The 25,521-nt window shown below is 36.1% G+C and overlaps 1 protein-coding gene across 4 annotated transcripts in view; it reads left to right on the forward strand.

Annotated features, from left to right (window-relative positions):
• LRMDA (leucine rich melanocyte differentiation associated) overlaps positions 1–25,521 on the forward strand; it is a 656,306-nt gene that overhangs the window by 527,855 nt on the left and 102,930 nt on the right. For all 4 annotated transcript variants that reach the window (XM_071563360.1, XM_071563358.1, XM_071563359.1 and 1 more), the window contains exon 6: positions 24,350–24,434. In XM_071563360.1, coding sequence (XP_071419461.1) covers positions 24,350–24,434 — 85 coding nt within the window. The remainder of the gene's footprint in view (positions 1–24,349; positions 24,435–25,521) is intronic.

The following is a 25,521-nucleotide window of genomic DNA, read 5'->3' on the forward strand; positions in this document are numbered from 1 at the left end:
ATACTCAATGAATGAGCATCATTACCAATATATCTGAAGTGTTCTTCTGTCTCAGGATTAGTGTTACATTTGCTGCATCTGGCTTTATCTTTCTTTTCCTTAGGTTCTTAGAACAAATAATACGTGCCTTAATCTTTCATTTCAGATAATCAGAGTTACCGACACCTGGAATAATGTGATGAGCAATGTAAATTTTATACACATAGTCATAATAATTTAGAATGTCTTCTTAATCTATTTATGATCAGCTAATGACTGAAATGTTTTACCATTGTGTGGGATATTTTATAACTGAAGTTTTAATGGGTGAATCAGTAACACCTGGCTGTCTGGAATGTCTTTCTTTTCCCCCTGTTAGACATTTAAATACATCTCTGGAAGGCCCACGGGGTGTGATGTGACATATAAGCTCTTAAAAGGAGGAAAATTAGTTCTTGATACCATAATGATCAGTGGGATGAACGTTTGCATACTTAGCATTAATGCTGTTAAATGTAAGAGTTTGATTAAGACTCTTAAGAAGGTTTTTTTTTCTTCCTCCCCTTTAATGCCCTTTCTAGTTTCGCTTTTTGAAATTACAAAGGGAGCTGCTGTCTTGCTGCTACCTGTGGAGGAATTTTGAATCTTTTAATAGCTTTTACTCTCTTAGTGCCATTGTCTATGTTTTCTTCTCAAATCATCTAGAACACCAGCAGAGCCTCTTAGCTTCTAAGTACATTAGGCACATAGGTGCCAACAATGCAAGAATATAAATCCAATGAGACATTCTCCTAACAGAATATTTGGTATTGCATTCTTAAATCCAAAAGTATTCTAGTAGCAATCCGTTTTCTATTATTGCCTTTAAACAATGTATTTGTAACTTTTTATTTCCTGCTCTTTTTCATCCTAAATGTTATGCATTTTTCATTTACCCAATTTTAAATTTTGGGTTGGAGTGTAAAAAGCATAAGAATGATAAAATCACAATAACTGCAACATCTAGTCTTAAGTGAATAAGTCTTGATAAGGGTCTATGCATATATACTCAGGTTGTCCTAACTGTATTTTATCGTTGTAATGTTCCTGCTGAGTGTATTTAGCTGTTGTTTTCAGAATGTATTAGTGAAGGTCTTGGTAGTAAAAATGGCTTGGTGATACCTACCATCTAGTAGATTTCTAAAAGAACTTTTTTAAAAAAATAATATGTCTAATATGTTTTCTAATAAAGTAGTTTGTCTTCTCGGGCAATTTGATATTGCAGAGTTCGTCCTATAAAATAGAATGGCAAGTTAGTGGCATTCTTCTGAGATGGCCATAGCCACTGTAGTAAATAGGAAGGGAATAATTGAAGGAGTAGTGTGCCTACATGAGTATTTCCCTTTAAACTTGGTCCACGGAATAGGTTTTCTAGGAATATATTAATTTGTGGCTATTGTATGATGGTTGCAAGTCCTGAGCTATTAAGGAAGACTGACATTTTCCATTTTTCTCTGTGATGTCTTTTGTTGCCATCCCTCATCTTAAGTGTTTTTACATGTACACCACTTAATTTTAAGGTCCAACATGTGTTATAAATTAAATAGATGTGCTTCCAGTTTACTGATTAAAATGATCAGTGAAAGAGCTAGGCTTTTAATCTTTTCTGTAAAGTAATGAAAATAACATTTCTTCTTTTAATTATATTTCTTTGGAAGCACTACTTCTGATCATTGCAAATAGGTAGAGAGTTTTCATCTTTATTAATTACAAGAGAAATAGCCTACTTCACATGGATTTAGAATTCTAATGTATTATGTATCTGTGGTGACATGGAACTTGGGTGGCCCTTTTCTTAATAAATTTCACAACACTTGCCAAGGCTGAATAGGAACCCAAAACACCACAGCCAGGTAAGCCTTAGATTCCTCAGTTTACAGAAAGCAAAGAATCAGCCAATGATTTAGTAGCATGTTAGTGACAAAAGCCAGTCATCCCCCTCTATGAAGGCACCTGCTGACCAACAGGCATTCCCTTTCTACAGAGGGGCTTAAACCATTGTGTTCGGTTCTTTGTAGAATACCTTTCTCCTCAAATACTGCATTTATGCCTTCAGGCTTTCAAAATTGCATGTTTATTTTCAGAATAGGCCTCCAAACATGTATCCTTTTCCAAATCAAACTCAGCATGCAGCATTTAATATTTTTAATAGTTTAATGCATAAATAACTGTACTGACGTTGCTTTTCCATACTTGTTACTGAGATAGGATTGATTCCTGAGCTTCAGTTTCCCCTCCAGAACCCTTCACTATCCTCATGGACCTCTTTTGGACACCTCTAATGCCTTAATGTCTTTCTTACATTGCAGTGCCCATAACTGCACACAATATTCCAGGTGAGGCTGCCCCAGTGCAGAGCAGAGAGGGACAATCCCCTCCCTTGCCCAGCTGGCAATGCTCTGTCTGATGCCCCCCAGGACAGGGTTGGCCCTGCTGGTTGCCAGGGCACTGCTGACTCATAGTCATTTATAATTTTAAGCTTCAAAAAACTGGATAGCATCATACAAGAGCTAGCAAGTATTATTTTTTGTTATTGAGTTATTTTTATAACTACATTCAAATAAGTGAATAAGATTTATTTCTGCCTCTTCGTTCTCATCAAACAAGCTTCTTGCAGAAAGTCTTTGCAGATTTGCAGGAGTATTTTGTGGTTCCCATTTACCCCTACAGAAATCTTGAAGTACAGGCGCCCCAGGGTTGCCTGCAACACTGCTTCTCTTGAGTTTCTCTTTGATTTGAATTTTCTCCTTCCCTCAAGGTATGAGTTTGACAGTTACACTGTGATTTACTTATTCTCCAACATCAAACTGTCTTACTGGCAAAATTAAGATCTGTATTAGCAAGACATAAGGCTCAGCATTTACGTACCATATCAGAAATTAAGTTTACAAGTGATGCTAGGACAGCCTTCCCTTTCTTCTGCATCACAGTCTGTCTTTAGCTTCTGAATAATCTTCCCACTGTTACCAAGAAGCTCCCAGATATTCCAGCTGGAGCTTTTGCTCAGGTGATCAGGTATACACTCATCTTCTGTCTGCTGTTTTCTGCTTTCTCTGTAAAGCTGGGTCAGAATGCTATGCTTGCAAAATTATTCCCATCTTTTTCTCATTCTAGTCTTTGTTTCTGCCTTGTATCTAATATTATTGCAGCCATGATGACTTGTATTTCCAGTGTCTTTAGGAGTTTAGATCTCAAGCAGAGGTCTAGATGATTTAAACATCCTTTAGTAAACTGAAACTGTTTTGTTCTGGATGCTTTGTAAGTATGAGTTCTTTATTCATAGCTTTACTACAACCTCATTTGTCAAACAACCTGGACAGTCTTCCAGGACCAGTTGAGGCCTGCCAACATCCTCCTATTAAATCAGATACAACCCTGAGTTAAGCATATCATCTTGTCAGGTTCTTGATGTCTAGACAGACAGTTCCTAATGCACACAGATAATAGGTGTGGCAGCAGCTGTTCTGCCTGGGCACGTTTCTGCAAGGCAGTACCTTTTTCCCCGCTGTGTTTGCTGAGCTTTCTGGTTTGCAATTATCATAAAACACACATGTAAATGCTAACAAGATGCAGTATCCAGACAGACCTTATTTGCAGTGGTATTTTAGCAGAATGCTTCCTTTCAAGGGGATGGATAAAGCATTAGTAGTTCTATATTTGCAAACACCTATGCAAGTAAAACCTGTCTAGCTTTGATGAGACCAACATGTGAAGGTTGAACTCAATGAATACTAGTGTTCCCTTCAAATTTAAAAGCTGTTAAGAATGTTTCATTTTAACTTGTTGAATGATGTGGTAAAGTAGTTTCAGACAACTGAGCACAAACTTTTAAAATAGCAATTCTATTTTTCTAAAACTTAAAATTCTTTAGAGAAGGCATATTGCATTTAGATTTTATGTAATCTGATGCAAAGATCCCTTCACTTGTATTTTATTTGTGTAGTATCAGAAATAATATTATTTTCATTACGGATTTTAGGTGTCTGGTTTAGTTAGGTGCAAATCATAGATTTTTTCATGGATAGGTTATTCCCTTTGTATGTTGCACTCCCAACAGACATACAGTATCAAAGAGAGGATGGGACTTTCCTATTCTGCTACATCATCAGAATTTAAACACATGAAGTACAGGTTTGTGGTCTTTCATTTCAAGGGAGTACTGTTGTTTATTAGATATTAATTCATGAAATTCGAGTTCAATGCACTTTTTAGGTTAAGAAATAAGAATAAGTGCAGCACACTGGCTAGTTTATGATAGGAGATGAAGGCATCCTGTTGCATCTAGTTGAATTCATGGACTGAGGGAAAACGAGAGAGTAACTTAAAATTCTAGGATTTTGTGCCTGTACTTGGAGAGAAGAAAAGGTTTGACTTTGCAGCATATGGATATTAGCAAGCCATCAAATGTCAGATCCCAGACTGTCAGCTAGAAAATAAACTAAGAGCTGTGAAGTTCATTTTTGCTGCCTTGTCACTCAAATAAAGAAATACATGCTGCACAGTGACTGGGGGCTTCATCCCTCTTCTCCTTCTTCTCCTCCAACTTCTATTTGTCATGCATCTTCTAATATACCTATCTGCACATGTAGAAGAACACTGGGTACTAATGAAACCTGTGAAGGTTGGCATTTTTCTTTGTTATATGTAAACTAGATGAAATAAAGTTTGCAGGGAAAAATATGAACATACACCTGAGATCCTAAAAAAAACCTTTAAAAACCATGTAGAAAGATCTATAAAATTACTAAGGAGTCTGCCTCATAAGTTACTTTTGGCCTTAAACGTTTTTTTATCTTCCACATATAACAAGTGCCTTTTCTTTATGCTATATAACAAGCACAGTTTACAGAGCAATCCATTAATTCTTAATTAACTTCAAAGTAGCATTGAGAAAAATATTAAACATGAGATGAATGTGTAGGGCTGAGGATCACTGCCCTACATTGTCTCTTACATTTGGATTTGTGTTTTCTGCAACATGAATGATGAACATTTTTACTAGGTTCAAGCTGTGCAACTAGCTCTGCACTGATCACTTATTCTTTTAATTTCCTCTACGTGAGATGAACCTTTCTGAGCTATTTTGCTTTATATTGTACATATCCTTTTTGTTGTGATTGTAATGTTTCTATCATTTTATGAAGAAGTCAGTATTTTTTAATGGTTAATTCACTCATTAGAAATGGAGGGTAAGACAACATTAAACTTAAAATTAGTGGATTTGTTTATTGCAGTTTTACCTTTACCTGAAGCAAAGAATACTTTGTTTTGTTTTCATTTTGAGTCCTTTCATCCACAAAAGAATGGGCCTTAGCCTTTGGCCAAAATAGTGCTTTCAGGCTGTTTCAGCATTCAGTAACTGTTTACTTATCCAGGTATAAATGGGTAAAAACACAGTTAAAGCTCCCAGCTGCAAGGTCAGCTACCTTCTTAAAATTCAACCTCATGAGCTCTGTTCAGCTGAGGGCTTGCTGGTATGAGCCATTAACTGCCTGTTGCATGTAACCTGCCCTTGTCTTACACAGAGCTGCACACGAACCTCTAGTACTGTACAACAAACCCTTGGCTGATGCCATGCGAAAAACAAAAGCAGTTTAACTTGTGATCACTGATCATATGATCCATTTACAGAGTGCAAGTTCAGTGAAGTAGAACTAGTAAATCATTAAATATTCACTCAACACCATTCCTGCTGGGCAGACCATCAAAATCTGATTTTCTCGAAGTTACCGGTCCAGCATTATTAGCAGCCTTTCTTGGCTTAACAATAAGTTTTTAAAATCCTAAATTACTTAAAAAGTATATAATCTGTCTCAAATCACAAGATATTAGTCAAAAGCCATAATGAATGGCAAAAAAATAACCTCTTGGACTAAAATTATCTCTGAGGAACCTAAAGCACTGGATCATGCGCATGACAAAATGACAGTAGCTCTTAGTAGTGTTGCATCAGGTCTGCTTCAGGAGAAAGCTTAAACTTACCTCACTTCAGCATTTCTTGTAAGAATATGGTTAAATACCAGCCTGAAAAAATTAAAGCTACATAGAGGTCTCCAGCCCTTACCAAGTGGTTTCCGTATGTTTTATTTTTACCAATTATCATACAAAGTTCATTGCCTTTATAAAAAAAAAGTTATTTCAGAAAGCATACACAGTCCATGGAAAATAATAACTCTTTTTCATCAGTCTTCTAATGATTTTAGTTATTTGGAGAAATGAATTTTGGAGCCATATTAACTAGTGATAGATGGGACTTGTTTTTAGATGAGCAACCAGCGTTTAGAATGATACCAAGTGCCCCTTGTTGTGTGAAGTTGAAAAAGTGTTACTTTAAGATTAATTCACAAAAAAAAACTGCAAAAATTTTTAAAACACACAGAAAAACTTTTTTATTCTGTAGATAGAAATGGAGAGAAAGAGAGTAGCTAAGCTAATGCTGAGTATTAAATGTAGAAAAAAAAGTTAAATACATTCTGCAAGATGAGAAACCAGCAGATGAGTATTTGTTTCACTGAAAAGCCTTCTGCTTACTTTAGCTTTATGCTTCTTTTTGTCAGTGAATCTCAGCCTGGGGAAAGAGGTTCTGTACAAGGAGTGATGGCAGTGGGTGATGTTGCCTTTTTGTTTTAAGTAGCTGAGCCAGAAAAGATTGTTTTGTTTCTCCAGGTGTATTTCTGATGTTCTTGTATTTGTGTCCATTCATATCAGAGAGGATGAGTGTGGGTACAACAAAATATAACTTTGGAAATATGTTCAAATGTGTAACAGGTTTTTTGCCCCCTCAGATGAAAATTGAGGTCAAATTGTTCATACATTGAATACCAAGTTTACAATAACCATTATTTAGTTGGTTGTTTCTCTTCTTTCAAGATTATATCCATAAACTAATAAATAGATTGAGAAAGCATCTGTAATAGTTTCTTTCACTATCACAGAACACTTAGCAGCTTGGTTTAAGAGGCGTGTTATAGGGAGAAAAAATAATATAATTAATCTCCACAGAGCAATCTGAAAAATAGGAGCTTGATGAAAATAAGATATGGAAGAATTTTCATATAGAGTAACACTTTAGACAGCAAAATAAGATAGATGAAGGGAGTCTATCAAGTTAACATCTTAGCCAACCTAGAACATGGCATTTTTCTCTTATTCTGATATACTTGCACTTCTGCTAAGTACAGATGCCTAAATCTCCAAGTGTTAACATGGGAATAATTTGCTAAATGGTGCAACAGTTTAAGGATCATTCTAGTGGGAATAAACTTAATTCCTTTGGTGTTTCAACAGGAAATTAGTGAAATAATGCTAGCCTACAGGTGTCTACAAGCAAGTGAAAGGCATAAGTCTTCCAATCTCCTCTAGCCAAATACATAAAAGTTAACTGTTAAAAAGGGACCATCTTTTGGGTGCTGCTTTTGGGGAGCAATATGAAAATGCAACTACTGGGCATTTTATTTGCTACATAACTGGATGGTTCTTAGTTCTCTTTGTGATGATGGTAGTACAAGAAACAAAATAACATTAAAACCAGAAATTCAATATGTATAACCATGTAAATTGCTGGGGACATTTTTCTTTTCCTGCTCAGTTCTATTGCTCTGCCTTATTAACATGTAATCTCCTGCCTCTGAAATCAACAGAGGTTTTGACTTTAGTTTTTTGATTTAACATTCGCTATTTAGGTGAGACAGTGGAAAAGTGGAAAGTGCAGTTTTATTGCAGTAAGAAAGTATTTCTTAGTAATAAAATCATATAATATCTTAAGTGCCAGATTTGAGGGATGAGCGGGAATGTGTCCTTTAGCACAAATGTGCTTCAATGAGAGAAAATAAGTGAATTCCAAATGCAACAGTTGCATTTTAAGGAACTGAGCAGTTTCAGTTTTTTAAGTAATACTGCTTGAGTTTTTCAAACTGTAAAACTTTCAGTGCATCAGTCTATTTCTAATAATTTAACCTAAAGTTATAAGTAACAGAAAATTATTTGTGATGTGAATAGTCAAAATATGCCATCTTGTTTTTAACTTTGATACTTTATGCAGACCATAGGTATAATATTAACAAAAAATGTCATACCATGGGGTGGGTACTAAGACAAAAGTCAAGTGCTAAAACTACAGAATGCTATGAATAGTATTTTTCTAGCATTTCTTCCACAAGTTTTAGAATACATGTAACTGGAGATTTTTTTTTTTTAAATCTGAATGTCTGAAGATATTTCCCTGATATTTATTTCTGGTTTTACACACTTGAAGCTGGATAACTGGAGCAGAGGAGGCAGAGATATGAAAGCTGGCTCCGTTCATTTTATTTCATTATGTTGTCTGAGAATTTGTGTTTATAGAACAATTAATTGAGTGTTCTAGAAGGTAGACATAAACATTAGATATTTTACTACAACCCTTTTCTACTATCTTCCATTTCTGTATTCATAAATGAAAGAAAATTCCAACAAAAACCCCAAACAGAACAGTAACAAAGAACAAATCAAAACCTTCAGTTAAGCATTTTGGAGTATCATTTATATACATTCCTAGAAATGCAACTTGAAGAATTTATTTCCCCTCCCCTAAACTATTGCTGCCAACACATGTCTTAGCAATGGATTATTTTCTGTTGCTGTGTAAGAGACATATGTTTGGGCGATGGTCTTGAAACACTTGGAAGAAAGGTGGAAAGAGGCCAGCATATGATATGCTGGTCTTGTGGGCAATACAGATCTGCAACACCTTTTGCATCAGAATTGTGTTAGTCTGCTATGAGACGTTTACCAGTGGGAAAGAGAGAATATCAGAATATCAGCTGCTCTGTGAGACTACCAGACCTGCTTCAAACAAGTATGGAAATTCCTGTGAAATTCTGACCCAATATAAACACTTATTCAAATGGAATTGCCCTTTGTATAGCTGAGGCAATGTAGGAAATGTAACTTTTGAGGATACATAAGACATGTTCAAACATTGAGAAGGACTCTCAGAAATGGTGCTGTGCCTTAAGAAACTGCTGTCATTGCAGAGTTGCAGTGACAAATCTTTCTATTTGGCTGGTTAACTGAATTTTAAACTTACAGTATCGCTATTATCACACAGAAACAGTAATTTAGGAAAAAAGTAACTCCATTAGGACAAGAGGCAATGGGCAGAAACTGATGCCCCGGAAGTTCCACTTGAAGATGAGAAAGAACCTTTTTTCTCTGTGGGTGATCAATCACTGCAAGAGGTTGCCCAGAGAAATTGTGGGGTGTATCTCAGTGAAGATACTCAAGAACTGGTGAACAGAAACCTGTGCAATGCGGTCTAGGATGGCCCTGCCTGAGATGGGAAGTTGCACCAGATGACCCACTGTGGTGCCTTCCAACCTGGCTGATTCTGTTATGGAGGATCATTTTCATTTTACACTGTTGTTTTCATGTGCTTGGTTGTACTCCAGACATGAATGCAAGAAGCTCTTAAAGTTACCCACTGTATAATCCAGGCTTATTTGGTCTTTAGCTTCAGTTCCTTAAGTAGTTTTACTTTTTGTGTTTAGTCTGCTAGTGGAAGCAGTATTGTTTCTACCCAGATTTTAGTGATCCATGTATATATGTGGAAATTTCAGGATTCATTTGATGTTTATAGTATTATAAAATGAGAGTATGTCCAACTTCTGTGGGCAATATTACAATGCACAATGTATTTGTTACATTCTGTCAATGTATATTCTTTGTCTGACAGTGTCATCTTATTGAAAAGTGGTAGATTCAACTGCAGGTGAAAAGGAGAGACAGGTGACAACAGGAGTGGAAGACGGATGTTTTGCAACTTTAGTCCATTGATAACAGTATTGATAACAAATTTCCATTAGTTTTTGTAATATAATTATCAAATATGACATAAATGCTTTTGATCAAGGAGCTAGAATAGTACAAATTCAACATGGCAGGTATTCAGTAATTTAAGTGCCAGTAAATAGTTTTTATGGTGACAAAATAGACATGCATTCATGGTGATCAGTTTTTTCTCAGTGCTATGTAACATTTTAGTTAATGAGATAAAGCATAAAATGATTAGATTTTAATAGGCACATCTGATGCTCCTTTATGGTATCTAGTAAGAGAGGATATTTAAATATTATAATTGTACTTGTTAGGGGTACAACAGCTACTAGAACACCATGTTTAGATTTGGGTAAGCCTGTGATTCTAGAAAATTGGTGGGAGATTGAAGAGAGAACTGATTTCCTGGAAAACTGAGTGACATAAATTATGGTGAGAAATTCTGGTAATTCTTTCTGTCTGGGGTAGACAAGAGGATGTGAAGAAGAGAGTTGATCACGTATGCCAATAGCATCACCTCAAGTGAGCAGCAGCACAAGGAGTAAGATTCAGAGTTAACATGGGCAGTGAATATGAGATGAATTAGCTGTTGTAACTGAAGATTCCACACTCAGGGTAGGGAAAAAAAAGAATAATTTTAGTGTTAGTACTGATTTGTTGGAACAGATTTCCTACAATTGTCACAGACTGTACATAGATGGCAGTTTTTTAGCCAACACTGGAAGTGCTCAGTACATGTCAGCTGTACAAGTAACCATAGTAACAGTTGAAACCAAGAAAAATTCAAGACTCCTATAAAAGAGCAGTTACTCTGACAAAAAGCCCTCTCCTCATCCCTGAATTGTAGTACGTCCTGAAATTGTACAAATTTGGGAGAACAGTTTCATGAGCTGAGGGATAGACTTTGTTAGCTGCTTTCTGTAATGTATGGATAAGGACCACTAGTTACTTTTTCTTTAGTTGGAGCATAGAAGGCTTCTCAAAGAGAGAGAACTCAATGCATTTTAGGACAGTATTCATTAAAACCATCATCTCAAGGAACAGGAAGTTCTCACCAGTATTCCATGGGCAGACCCAAGAACTCCACGAACCAACACACAGAGCTTGGATAAGGATATTTGAGTTAAACCAACTCCTGCTGGTTTTTTTTCTCCTCTCAGGTAGGGTTGAAGGTATCTTTGAAATAAATTGAAAAAGTACACGCCAAGCATTAATAAGTTAAAGAAAAGTAATTATAAAAATTGGTTACATATTTCTGATACACAAATATGGACAAGAAGTCTCGGACAGCTCTGAACTACTCTATGTAGGACATGACTTTAGAGTTAAGAAAACCTCTGTCATAAGTCCTGTGACTCTTTTTTGCGTACTTCAGTTTTATATTTCTTCTTTTTAACAATTTTATGTGATTATATTTTCCAGAACTATTTTGATTGTCTCTCCAGTGTCTCCCAGTGTTTTATTTTGATACACCAAAAACTATGTAAATATACTGCCGTGGTACTGCTCTTCTATAGTTTAATGCTTTTATGTGTGATTTTGTACCTCTCATGCATTCATTTGTGAAGATCCTAAAATTAATTGTTGTTCTTGTGGTTAATCATTCCCATCAGAGTGTGTTTCTCTTTTCTAAACAGATACTTTACAAATTAATAGGATATTGATTAATCACATGCTTTATATCCGTAAAATACCTATGTTTGTATTCAGAAGTCATAAGGCCTAAATGCTCTTTCTTTAAAATTTTTAAATTTGGCCATGACATTGCCTTGTTTTGGCCATCCACTGTGGAAACAAATCTGAACATATACACACTTACAAAATCATCAGCTTTCAAGACAGTTTTACATATTGACAAGTGGTAGCTGAAAAGCCAAAAGAGGCAAAGTGTGTCTTTCATACATGTTGGGTCTTCTGTCTGGGACAAAAGTTCTCAAGGAAGAGGGAAATCTCACAAACATATGAACAGTTCCCGCTGCCAACTGTCAGGCCCTGACGGGGACTCCAGTTGCCCTAACTGGGATCCAGGTGTGAAAGCCTTCAGAAGATACTGTTTCTGCCTTTTGATCCCTCCCCACCCACATATCTCCAAACCATGCACAGTTTACTTTCAGTGTGGTCAGCAGCTCTTTAAAGGAAGACAGAAGTAGGAACAGAGGCAAAATCAGAAATCTGTTCAGTGTTTTTCTTTCTCTCTCTCTTTTTCCCCCACCCCCTCCACCCCTGACAGTGCTGTTGGTATTTCTGATTGAGATAACACTAGCTTCATCTTTGCCTCCTCTCTGTTTCCTGTGTGCATGCTCAATTAAAGACTGTTCTTCATTTATCTGGAAAAAGTCCCTTTAAATGTCGCCATTATAGACCAGTGCTCCTATTCCTATTTTATTGTCTGATGGCTTTGGTGCACTGGACCCACTCCCATATTATTGTAATCTGGGTTTTCTTCCGTTTGCTTGTAACTAAAAGCACTTTAAACCCCATTGGACATTTGACAAATACAGCAAATTGCACATACAAACAAATTCACCAAAATTATCTCTAGAAATATTATTATGGATGCCACATTTGATTTACTCATATGATGTTTTCTAACTGGAATTTTATATAGTTTGGCTTGTTTGTTGGGGGCTTTGGGTTTTTTGTTTGCTTGACTTTTTAGGGGGGATCAGGGGTTGACATAATTTTGGACTCTCTAGTGTGTTCTGAAGGAAGTGATGCTTCTATAGGTCAGCCTACACAGTAAGCTGTACACTGGCTTTAAAATACAAGCGTTTCATTAGACTACCTTTTGTGCTGGCAGCTCTCTTTACTTTCTGAAATCCTTCAAAACACACTATAGAACATGAAGCTATCACATAAAGTTGATTTTATGTTTTCCCAGTCTTAAGCTACTTAGTGCAAATAAAATTTTGTGCCAGTCAGCCCAAGATGTGTTACAGCACTGTTAAAGCCCAGACTGTTAATTACAAATGTTTTTTGCACTGTTAGTGTGATGCACAGACTTCTTGGAAACAGGTCTCATTGGCAGCAAGTAGCTTTGCAGTGCAGTCAACAGAATGTTGCAGAGTAGCAATTATGGGAATAAGGAGAATGCACAAGCTATTGGAGTGAATGCTTTAATGCTGATACATTTTTTCTGATAAAAGCAACTCAGATAAGAGGATATTCAAGTTATTGTAGCAATTAGTTTTTCTAAGATGTCTATCTATATGAAATGTTTCATAGTAAGGAAAAACCCCACAACTTTGTAGTAGAATGCAAAGTTTATTACGTTTCTAGACTACATTATCCTTGTCAACTAGATTAAAGCATTCTCCTAGTTTCTGTCCTATATTACCATAACAAGTGAGGAAATAATGTAGTGTTGTTACGTGGAGCAGCTTATAAATTTTGACATAAGTGTGAGAGAAATCACTTGAAATGTGAAGCAACCAAGAGGAATAATTAGGAACAGCAGAATGATCTCAGTAATATGACAACAGTTTCTAAAGCACCCCACAGGACTGAAATCATCAGGTTTGCTTGACCTATATCTTTAATAATACAGCTCATTGCCCTTGTATTGAAGCTAGAGGGTAGGACAAAGTATAAGCTTTATCATGTTTTAGGAGAAATTGCAAAAAGTTTATTTATTAACACAGCACGAAATGGCCCATTTCTATGATTACCAAACAGGAAAGCAAGTTGGGCCACAGTTCACCACACAGAACACTTTATAGTCAGGCTTGGCTGGCAAAAAATATTACGTAACACTCAAATAAGATAAATGTCTGCATTGGCAGTGGAAATAACCTTCTGTTTAATTAGAAAATAAGAGCTATATGGGACAATAAAAATGGTTACTGCTGCCCTCAGTCACTGTTTAATAAATATGATAGTGCTGAAGATAATGCTAAGTGTTATTTATCTGTGTAATATCATGGGCTCTGTAATTGTTCATGTTCTTGATAGTTACCCTGCATGTAGAATGAGTCCATTTCATGTTTTCTTTGTTTAATTTTTAAAAAGAGAGGAGGATTTTTAAAAAATTTTCAACTGTTTATAAGTGCCAAAAATGTGTGATCACAGTTCATTCACCTCTCAGTGTTGCTGTAACCAAACTACCCATTTTCTTAGCTTACCTTCAGGATAATTAAGCTTTGAAACTGAGTGTTTCATACTTTCCGGGCTGGATTGTCTCTCTGCCTCAGGTTTGTTCCTATGTCTGTGCGAAGAGGGCAAAATTTGATTTTTTTAGCTGGCCATTTCATCACGGCTGTGTTTTGAATTAGTATAGTTCTAAGGCCTAGTTTTAGCTCCTTTGGAGTTTTAACCACTAAACATACAAATCAAGTCCTACAAGGCATGATCTGGAAGACTGAAGATTTCAGTGAAGACTCACCTCTAGAGGGAATAGTTTTTACTAGTAAATTGACCAAAAAATTGCTATGTGCATATGTATCAAATGTTTCCTTTCTCTGTAGTACTTATTTATTTGATATGAACATTCTCCCCAGTTCCATGTCTTCAAGAATGTACACATATTTATCAAGTGCTTGTCACAAAAGCAGGGCAGGGGATGCATTTCACATTATGTTTTTAACAGACTTGGTATCCAGCCCTATTGCTTTAGGTCACAGTCTTTCTATCTTGAATCTGCAGTAAGTACAGGGATTTGAAAAAGGATATCAAAGACTTTTCTTGGTTTTATCCAAAGGGATAATTCAGATGTTTCATCAACAAGTTTTCAACCCATCCTCCTTCCTTATGTTCCTTCCTCCAAATGTAGACTGTATGTCAAGAGGCAAAACAAAACAAAACAAACCCCCTTTTCTTCACACAATTCACTTTAAGCTTCAAAATCCTCCAAAATCCCCAATCTCCCTTTGCAGTCTGGTTCCCACTCTCCAGCTTTCCTCATCTGCCTCTGAAAGAAAAAAGCTCTTCTTTAAGGGACTGATAGGTTGTAGAGCGATGCTTAGCAACAACATTCCTGTGCCTTAAGTAGCTGCAAGCCCCTAGCTGAACCCTTTGATGTGACTGTCAGGGCAGATTTATTTTGTTTTAGCACATTGTCTACTTGTCCAGATGTATCAGGAGATAAAAAGGAGTCATGTTTACACTCTTTTTGGGAGGGGGAGAGGGGGAGGAGATGTAATTAAATTGCATTTTTGATGAATCTCTGAGAGATCAAGATGAAGAACAGAGGAATTGGCTTGAATATAGAGGGGAAACCCGTTTGCCTGCCATGACACCTGACATGGTAGGAAAATGAAGTGTAAAACCATAGCACAATGTGTTGATTTGCTTCTGCTGAAGCCTTTGACTTTGTGTTTTTTATGTGCTGGTAGTTCACGAGAGTCCAGAAAGGCCTAATAAAGGGTAGATGTTGTGCACCATAGACTCTTTCCTATGTCTTATTTAATGTATTTATTTGTCCAGGTTGAAAAAAACCTGCTTTTTTCTACAATGTTAATGTTATGGATCACACATCCCATAATATCTGGCTGTGGTAAGTGGCTGTCAATCAAATAATTAAAGACAAAAATAAAATTGAGCCTCAGTGATCTTGTATAAATAAATGTGCAGTGCAAGGCAGGCCTTGATGAATTCTCTCAGAGAACAAATACCATAGATAAATACATTTTTGTTTATTTGCTTTTAACTTGCACATTTAGCAACACCATTCTGAGCTCTATTAATAACCTGTGGTGTGCAGTGACAAGTCTGATTCTAGCATTCAGTATGCTGTGGGTATGCCAAGTGAATAAAATGCTAGTTTTAATCTGCTGTTACAGAAGTTACTCTATTTGCATTTTAAATAGGTTACACTACAGCACCCCCTTCTGCTGACTAAATAGAGTGACAAGGGGTTTTAGCTGCATTTATTTTATTCCCACATGACAGAAAGAAGGTGCCTTGAAAGCGTTTTAAACTTTCTGATTTCTGAATTCCTGTCCTTATTAAGGAAGGAGACCAGCACAACCCAACAACAGTTACTGAAGTAGTTTTAGAATATAGCTTGCTTTTTTTTTTCAGCATTGTCCATCCTTCCTAAAAAAACAAAGTAATCACGATGAATAGCAAAGGCAAGTAAGCCCTTTAATGTTACAAACAATTATGCCTGGTCAGTGAATGTATATGCTGTTCTGCATTCTTGTGATTATCATTGAATATGTTTGCTAGTGATGATATTACGTTACTGATTTAATTTATGGAACAGACTTGGAAGTTCCTATTAAAAAGAAAAAGCAATCTAGCTTGCTGATTCTGTGTTTGCTATTGAAGAATATATGGACATCTGATTGGCAAAAACTCGTGTAGAAGTTCTGAGTCATCTTATTTCATAAAAGTGGGCTGTGAAAAGTAAGGAGTTACTGTATCATGTGTATGTGAGTTCTGCATCAGTGTTTGTATGCAGCTTGTGGACTGTCGCTATGCCATAGCATAGCAAGAGTCTTGGCAATTGCTCCACAAGTGTTATATGTTGTAGTTGTGATGTAATTGATTGAAAAATATTACAGGCTGGAGGAGACTTGGAGTCTAATACATTATCTGTATACTTCCTTTCACGTAGCTGACTTACCTATGCTTTTGCACTTTTTGTTGAAGTTGTAGTCTCTAAAACTCCATATTAGTCTTTCGCTCCTTCAGAACTCTTGGGCGAGTGAGATGCAATAAATGTCATGTTTGGGCATTGGTGATGTGGGGACTTAGAAAAAGGTTAGCATCTGCTAGCATCTTGAAACTCATTTGTGGTTCACTTCAAAAGAAGCTTCAAAGAATAGTTGTCTATGACAACTCAAAATTCTCTAGTAGCAGTTGCAGAGTTTTCTGGTTTGGATTATGATAGGCTTATTTGGGGTTTGTTTTTTCCCTTACACTTTATTTTACTAGTATGTAAGCCCATTGAATCCTATGTACTGTAAATGAAAAAAAAAAAAAGGTGGCCTGTGTCACATTCCTGAATGTGAAGAAGGCAAAGATGCTGGTAAAGAAATGCAACATAATATGTATAATTGTTGTTTTTACTTGCTTTCCCAATCTCAGGTCAGGATTCGAGGCCAGAAGATTTTTCTTAATAGTTTTTTTTTACATCTGGGAGTCTTTTTTGAGTTCCTGATTTTCTTCAATAACAATCTAAGAGAAGAAAAAGTATTAAAAAAATCTATTTTGGGGATGGGTGTTATTGAGAAACTTTGAATTTATTTTTAGTGTGATTTTAAATGGATTTGTTCTTATTTTAAAACTGAACATTATGTTTTACAGTGAATAGAGTGCTTGTTGGATTATATTAATGGGTATTGCTTTCATTCACTGTTGAATTGCTAGAATGTTTAAGTGCTCCTTTAGGGACAGATTCTGTTAACTACTGTAATGAAAGATACTTAGCCACTTGAACAGTGAGGTTTAACTTATAAGAAATGAATAAATTAGAATGTGGTATACGATTAGGGAAAGGTGGCAATAGGGAAGTTAATTTCCTTCAACTCATTAAACTGAACTGACTGAGCTGAAGAATCTCTTGTATCCTTTTGCTTTTAAGTGCAAGTAGCTAAGGTATATTTTTTAAAAAGATACAAGGAAAATAGCATGGAAGACTTTTTGTCTACTGACCTTGAAAGAATATTGTTAAGAAGATGCTAAAATTCTTGGGTTTAGAGTGCTGTAAACTGAAAAAGAATAGTCTCGGAAGACAAAAAATCTAGCCGGTGTTTTTGTATGCTATATGTTACAGTAGAACAAATCAATTCAGGCTCCTCAGATGCAGTCATTGCCTTCTGATTATATTTGTGTAAAGTCTTGGAGCCTTTGATCAAAGAAAGGCATTTGTGACTAGGTCTAATCCAAGCTCTTTAAGGTGTTTAACTTGCATGGGGAGGGAGGGAGGGAGAAGGTTGGGATGGAAAGGGGGAAGACGTTGATAACAGCTGGGATTTAAATTTAGTTTTGCTGAACTTTTGTTTTGAAAGGATTTCTATTATACACTGCTTCCTTTTCCATAGAGAAGATGGATCATTGAGTAAACCTAAAAGAGAAAGAGGATATGGGAGGAAATGGGTGGGGACTTGGAATTAATCTTCCGAAGAAAAATGTTTGATCAGCGGGTAGGGGAGGATGAGATCCTCTGATGTTGACAGCAGGCAACTTTCTGACTAGTGTGTGATTGACAACTTTGATGCCCAAGTGGGGAGCGAGTGTCCAGCAGTGCTCAGGCATCCTCTGTCTGTGGGTGGTAGTGTTAATAATGTGGCAACTGGAAAGATTAATTGTGGACAAGCAGCAGGATTACGAGGAGGGCTTCACAGGTCTAAAAGGAACAGTGGTAGGAAGGCCTCTGATCTGTCAGCCCAAAAGGAAATTAGTTAGGGCAGGCTGGAGCAGGCTTAAAAAAAGGAGGGGTGAGGGTAAGATGGAGTAATGGAAGAAGGGAAACATTTAGGATATTAAAGCAAAATGAAGAGGATATTGGAAAAGGTCATAGGGGGATGGGGCCAATGTTCTTGAAACACCTTAATACACTACATCCTCTTACAGTACTTGCAGAGTTCAGCTTGTTTTGCAGAGAACTGCAAAGTGACTTTTGTAGGGGTTAGAGCTGTAATACCTGTTACTTGTTTCCAAATGAGCATGAGAATAAACACAACAAAGGATTTTCAAAGATGTCTAAGTGCAAAATACACAGCAGAGAGTTTACTTAAGCTGTTTCTGCAAGTTACTAGCCACGATGTATTTTACTTCCCACCCTTTTTGGTAGAAGTAGGGATTTTGCCAATAAATTCTGTGTTACCATTAAAGAGGCCATTCATCATGCTTACTAATGTTATTAATCAAGATACACCACAGTACTCTTAAAATGAGATCATTTTGATAAATCATGTATGACATGAAAAGACTTTATTCCTTTTAAGTGCAATTTAGACTGTAATTTTTTCCCTCATTTATGATTCATGGGAGAAACATGGATAAAATTCCCTTGCACATTTACACCTTATCTTCAGTAATAATTCAAAACTGCTCTTAGATGAAAATTCAAGGGCTGATTCACCAAGGCTGAATGCCAGCTCATTATTTTCTGGCATTCGGTAGTCCAAAAATAATGTCCATACATTAGGTGCTTTTCACAATAGTTGAATTTGGCTGCACACCAGACATATCGATTACACTCAATTAAGCCTAAATGCATAAGAATTATCTGATGTTCATTTGCATTTTTGATCCAGTTGCACCCTGCTTTCAACCTTGCAATTTAACATTAAGTGAAAACCAAAAGGTAAAGTAAATTCAAGTGAGAAATGGCTATCTCTCTTCTAAGAGAATAAGGGAATGCTTTGAATCTGACATGCTTTGAATCTTCTTAAGCTCCACAACTTCTGTTAAATAAGCAAAATTCTCCTGTTAAAGGTTATTGGAATTGGAAGGCAAACAAAATATAAGTTCACCCCTCTCCTTGTCATCTTTCTACTACAATAATTTGGCCTACTGTATTAACAGCATCACATATGAAAGTAGGCTGCTAACATATCTGGAATGAATATTTGCTAAGGTCAAAGTTATGATCCTGATTATAGCTGAAACAATTGTGTTATTTATTAAATTTAAGTATGTCAGAAATTGTGGAGTTTTGTTTATTCCTATATTTAGAAATATAAGGAAATTTCTAGTAGAGAGATTTAATTTGGATAGCAGAGTCTGTTTCTGAAACCATGATTCAAAGAGGATTGACTTATCTGAGTTACAGTTCCCCCTTTAGTTCCTTCAGAAGCTGAAATATTTGAAGGAACTTGTGTGGTTGCCAAAACTAGCAGACCATTTGTATTTTTGAACCATTAATCTCTACAAATTTGTTTTGATGCAGCAGATGTACAGTATGTCCTGATACTACACATGATGTTCCCTTACTAGTACCATTCAAGTACTGCAGTTTTTATGCCTTGAAAAGTAGAATTCAGGGATTAGAAAAATTTATTTTTTATTTTTTCCTTTTTTTTTTTTTGTTTACATCTAATTAGATTCCTACACTCTTGAGAGCCAGTGTTGCCAGGGTGTGGCTGACAATTTTCTTCCAAAGGCTTCAAAGGGGTTTTATTTCCCCTTCATTAAAGTGTCTCTAATTTATGCTGGAAGTTTAGCAAAGACAATTGCTAACTCATGGCTAACTGCTTGTCTGTGGAGCAGGGAAGGGAAATTCCATTCCATCAACAAAAGCTACCTTTCCTAGTAAGGATGCTATGCCACTTCTTGGTTTTCTAGTAGTTAACAGTGTGTCACAGTAGGTGGCAAACTCTGGCTGGCCCATTTGAGCTCTTTGGCTGAACTCAATGGAGGAGAGGGGAGCTAGATCTGCTGTACCCTGCCATATAGAGTGTCCTCGTCAGGGCCTGCTTTTGCATATTTTCTAGTCTCTATCCCTTCTTTCGCACTTCATCCCTTTCTTTCACTGACAGTGTGGTTCCTAAGTTCATAGAAAAGCAAATACTTTGTAAATAAATTTGCTCTTCCCTAACTATTCTCTAGGATGGAATAGTTAAAGACTTGGTGTACTGCTTCCTGTAATATTTTCTACTGTCACAAGGCTCTCAGAGACCTCATAGTCGTTGGTGCTCTGCATGATCATGGAAAGGGACAGACCCTCTGAAGTACTGCTTTGATATCTCTGCAACCAAATAATACATTCAATCCAAAATGAATACATTACAAAGGGATTGCATCCACAAATTGCTGCCATATTGGTACACAGGTATTTGGGCAGGTTTTCAAAATGTAGATGAATTATTGAAGAATCTTGCCATTGTGTGCGCAAAGGATCCAAAATTAGATCTTAGTCTATGTAGATGTTTATTCAGACATTTCTTAAAAATTATGTAATGTTACTATATCTGTTAAAGTGTGATTAATTTTAAGAATTTGAGGCAGAATAGACTTATCAGGAAAATATCACCATTTTTTAGATAAGAGGAACAATTCTTTGAAAGCAATCATTAATTGATCCTTTAAGTTAGAACTATACCGTAGGTTGTCCTATTACTCATATACCTTTCTAAAAAGATTTTTTTTTTCATTTTAAAAAATGGATAGTGTGGTGATTTCCTTCATTCGTAGTTGTAGTTTCTCTTTGAATATATTAAAAATATTTTGAAATAAATAATACATTATTTCTGCATTCTAGTTTTGCATCTTCTCAATTTCCTAAGCAATGTTTATTGCTTTAATCAAAGGTACCTGAAATTTAGGTTTTCAGGGTATTTGGTGGGGTTTTTATTTTGTTTTGGGTTGTTTGGGTCTTTTTCGTTGCTTTGGTTTGGTTTGGTTTTTTGGTTGATTGGTTGGTTGTAGGGATTTTTTTCCCTATTGCAGCTTCTACAATGTCATAATTTTGATGAACATGCTTTGAAAAACTGGTACCCTTTTACAGTCCATCTAGTATCAAATACAGCACTTTGGACCAAATACACAGGTTAATACCTCAGTTTAGCAAATGTTTAGTTATTTGCATAACTTAAGGACTGTGAGAGGTCTAACTTTATTTGCCTTGTAACTTTTAAACTCGTACTATGATAAACTGCAAAACTTGGATGACTTTAGCATTTGCAAAAATAAAAGCCTTTTATGTAACAATAGTGTTAGAATTTCTTTACTGACCTATTCTGTCACCTGTTCATATAAAACTGAAGCTACCACCCATTTTAAACAGCTTTCCTCAAAGCTATTTGCATGTGTAGTTACTTTCCACAGCAAGAAGAACTTCTGATGCAATAGTTGAAGACATAACTGTCATATGTCAGTGCTGTCACTGTCAAAATATTCCTGGGAATAATAAGAGTAATGCAATCTATACAAATCTCTTTGGAAAATAGCTTAGGGCCAAATGTCAGTATGTAGTAGGGAAAACAAATAGTTGCCTTTCTTCTGCTGAACAGGCTTACTCAGAAACGTGATTTGGAACTTGAGCCAGCGTTTGTGCAAAACAATCCTAACCCTGGATGATATTCCATAGAATTAAAGTTGCTCTTACTGAATGCTTAGCTCAAAGATAATGAAAACTGCTCTGTATTTGACAGGGAATTATATACTGTACATAAAATAACAGCAAAACACCAGTAAACAAACCCTTCTGTTCTTGCTTTTCCTGAAATTGGAAATAAAGCTAAATTACCCCTTCACTCCAATATCCTTTTTAGAAGCCCTTGAATTTTGCTCACTCAGTGGTATATTGCTGAAATGGCAAACTCTCTTCCAGTAATTTTAGGAAAAGCTATCATCAACCTGTCAACAGTCTAAATTGAGATTAAAAGTACCAAAGAGAAACCTTCACTATTATCAGAGTCCCAAATAAGTACACTTGAATAGGCAGATAACATCTAGAGTGTACAGTATGAGACCACTTATTCCTGCAGTTTTTGGAGTGATTTACAGAGATGAAGTCTTATGTTAGTGACATTTTTCTTCTTGTCTTACCCAAAACCACTCAACCCAAAGAAAACATATAGTTGTGAACAGATGCCTGTTCTTGGAATTAGTTTCAAATATCACATTGCAGTGTGTGAGGGGCTTCTATTTCTTCCTCTGACATGTTATGTGTCCTTGGCTCATATTGGTCATCACAGAGATTTTCAATACTTCATAGTCCAGAGTAGATTGAGCTGCATGTTTGCAGTTTACCAAAATCCAGGTATTACTCACTCTAGCTGAAGGTAAGAGTCCATAGCAATAAGTGTCTGAACAGGAGAAAACCCTGAAAAGGGTGTTGTCACTGGTAAGTCAGCAGAGGCAGGATATTCTATATCTCTATTCATATCCAGTAAGTAGAAACCTTGCTGTTTAGGCAAACCTGTCTCTATTAAGATGTTTGCTTCATTGCATGATGCATCTTCATGTTGTGACCTGATTTTTGCTAGGGAAAAAAATGGGATTATAATTTTGGACTGACATAGAAATTTATGACTGGTCCCCAAAAGCAAAAGCTTAGCATACTAATCTACTCAGTCACTTAGCTCTTAACATTTTTATATACTGTCATCTAGGAGTCCAGCAGTCACAACAAAGAAGATTTCTAAGTTACAGCCTCTAACAAACTATGACTATGATTAATTTTCAGTGTTGTGGATTTCTGATTATTGCTTTCAGGTTTGGTCTGGCAATTAAAATTTGAATCAGTGTTTAAGCTTTTTCTTCCCCCAAATATTGTAGCCCCATTTTACACTTTTATCTTATACAAACACTGTAAGTCTGTTTTTGAATTCTTTGCAGTTAAAAAATGTAAAATTTGAATATATATTGTTAAGTGTAAAGTAAAATTGAGGTGGATTCCTTTGATTGACTTCTGCAGCTTACAAGTCAATATCTCATTAGGGAACAAACTGCACAGAAGATAGTAATTATTTTTTCAAGACTCACTTTAGTAAATTATCATGAGATTCAAGAAACAGTTTAGTTTTTGTGTTTTTCTCTTTATTTGACTTATTTTTGCTATTAGAAATTATCATGTAACTTTCAGTGAACACTGTCCTTTGTGTCTTGTATTAAAACACATCATCTTTTCATGTATGTTGAAATGGGTGGACTGTAAACACTCCAGAGCAAACTCTCTATTTGGAACTGGACATATCACTACCATAATATCAATCTGTGTAAGTTAAACTGTATTTTAAAAACTGACGATGATTCATATTCACCAGCACAATCCTTTATTTTCATATCTTCTCCCAACGAAGAAACATTGCTGCTCTATAACTAAAAAGCAAGATGGTAAATGTGGCCTGGCTTGGCTTAGCATTATATTGCTCCTTCCTTCAACTGAAGCATCCAGCTGAAGAGGAAGATTAGTTTACTGTAAACTATAGCTCTACAGTCTCAACTTTTAAAATTGGAATGAGAGTATCTTGAGACTTTTATTATGGAGAAAGATTTGGGTTTCTTCTCTTTCTCCTTAGCATTTTGCTATTAAAGATTCTGAGCAAGTCTTCTTGAATACTTAATTCTATTATTAGACTTCTGCTGTGGTTTTTAATTGTTTATTATTAACAATTCCATATACATGTACACTTTTTTGCATTATAGGCACTATAGTTTATAATAGATCCCTTTATTTAGTTCACAGAACAGTGGAATAGGAAAATCTTTTTTTTTTCCATTAGTTTTGAAAAACATGATTTTATCCCAGCCTTGTATTTTCTGTCTCCTTTCTTACATGTATATTCACTCATAACTTCTTTTAAGAAAATATCAATCTGTTTCAGTAAGAGGAATATTTTGACATTGCCCAAAGATGTCCTGACAAAGATGGTAACATTCTTCAGCTGTTAGCGGTATGAAAATATTCTTTTAGTAATGATACTTAATGTCATTGTGTAAACTCTTGTGAGTACAGGTACTTCGAGGGACTGCAAGCAACCTTAGCAAAACCAAATTAATGCGCCGAGGCTGGTGAATCTGTGCACCTGTACCCACATCACAGCCCTCCTCTTGCAGGTGCATCCACTTTGCATAATCATTGAGTTCCGCTCAGAATGCTGACAATGTTTGCTTTATCACACAGGCCCCCAGTGGTGCTGCCTCTGCCTCTCCAGAGATGCACTATACACCTCTGCCTTCGGGATCCAGGGACCTCACCAATCACAGAGGTAGGAACTCAACTTTTATTGGTGTGAACTGCTGCAAGGTGATAAGCTTTGCTCTAAGGCCTTCTCTGTATTAGTTACTGCTGTGCTTCACTTTAGAGAGAACACTGTGCCTTTCAAATACTAGATGAGAAAACCATACCTGTCAAGACTACAGATTTTAACTCATATTAAATAGGATTTAAAGGTAGTCTACTGGGAAAGCAAATAAATCTATGGATAATAGCATTCAGTGATTTTTTTGTGTGTGTGCGCGTGTGAGAGAGAGAAAAATGTAAAGAGATTAGAGTGCTTAAACATTGGTAAGTAGATGATTACAGGCAGCATTGGTAATTTTGAGAGAATTTGTAAACTTTCTAATATTTGTGGAATGAGAGCTTTTTGGCAGCTTAGCAATTTAGGACTATAATTTTGAAATGTTAACACATTTTCATTGGAATAAAAAGGGATTCTTCTCTGTTTTTCAACATTAAAGGCAGATCAGTGTTCAATTTCCTTTTTCATCAATCTTTGGAACTTAAAACACCTTGGGCAAATTCTCAAATTCCTTCTGCATTCCTATGGAAGAAAAAGTTTGGAGAACAGGTGAAAAACTGAAGCAGTTGGGAAGGGTGCATTCCAAGTGGTTTCATGTTTATGTAAAAAAAATAAATTGTAAAACTTGTAGCACTTTTTTAGGCTAAAACCAATGCAACAATCCCTTTGTTTAATTCCGGTATTATACAATGACCATGTAAACCATTTGTATAGAGGCAGGTTTTCCATAGGATACCAGAACCAAAGTGTGCCTTACTTATATGAATTGATGGTAGCTTAGTTTTAGTGTTTGTTCAAATCCTGCTGCACTACAGAAGATGGAGGCAGCTAAAGTAGGTTGTCATATTGCTTGAAACTTTCTGAAAGAATTGGGCAGGCAATGCACCTCAGCAAGGATCTGTGATTCAGGTGGGAAGGATGAGGAAAGCAACTGATTAGATTTTAATTGGTTGTAGCCTAAATGACTGTCATTGTGCCAGCATTGAAGATGAATATGAAGCTACATCCTGGCCATGATGTAAATTGATATGGCGTAATGGAAATCAGATGTTCT

The sequence above is a fragment of the Pithys albifrons genome, chromosome 9 (assembly GCF_047495875.1).
Source record: "Pithys albifrons albifrons isolate INPA30051 chromosome 9, PitAlb_v1, whole genome shotgun sequence".
NCBI classification, from domain to species: Eukaryota; Metazoa; Chordata; class Aves; order Passeriformes; family Thamnophilidae; genus Pithys; species Pithys albifrons.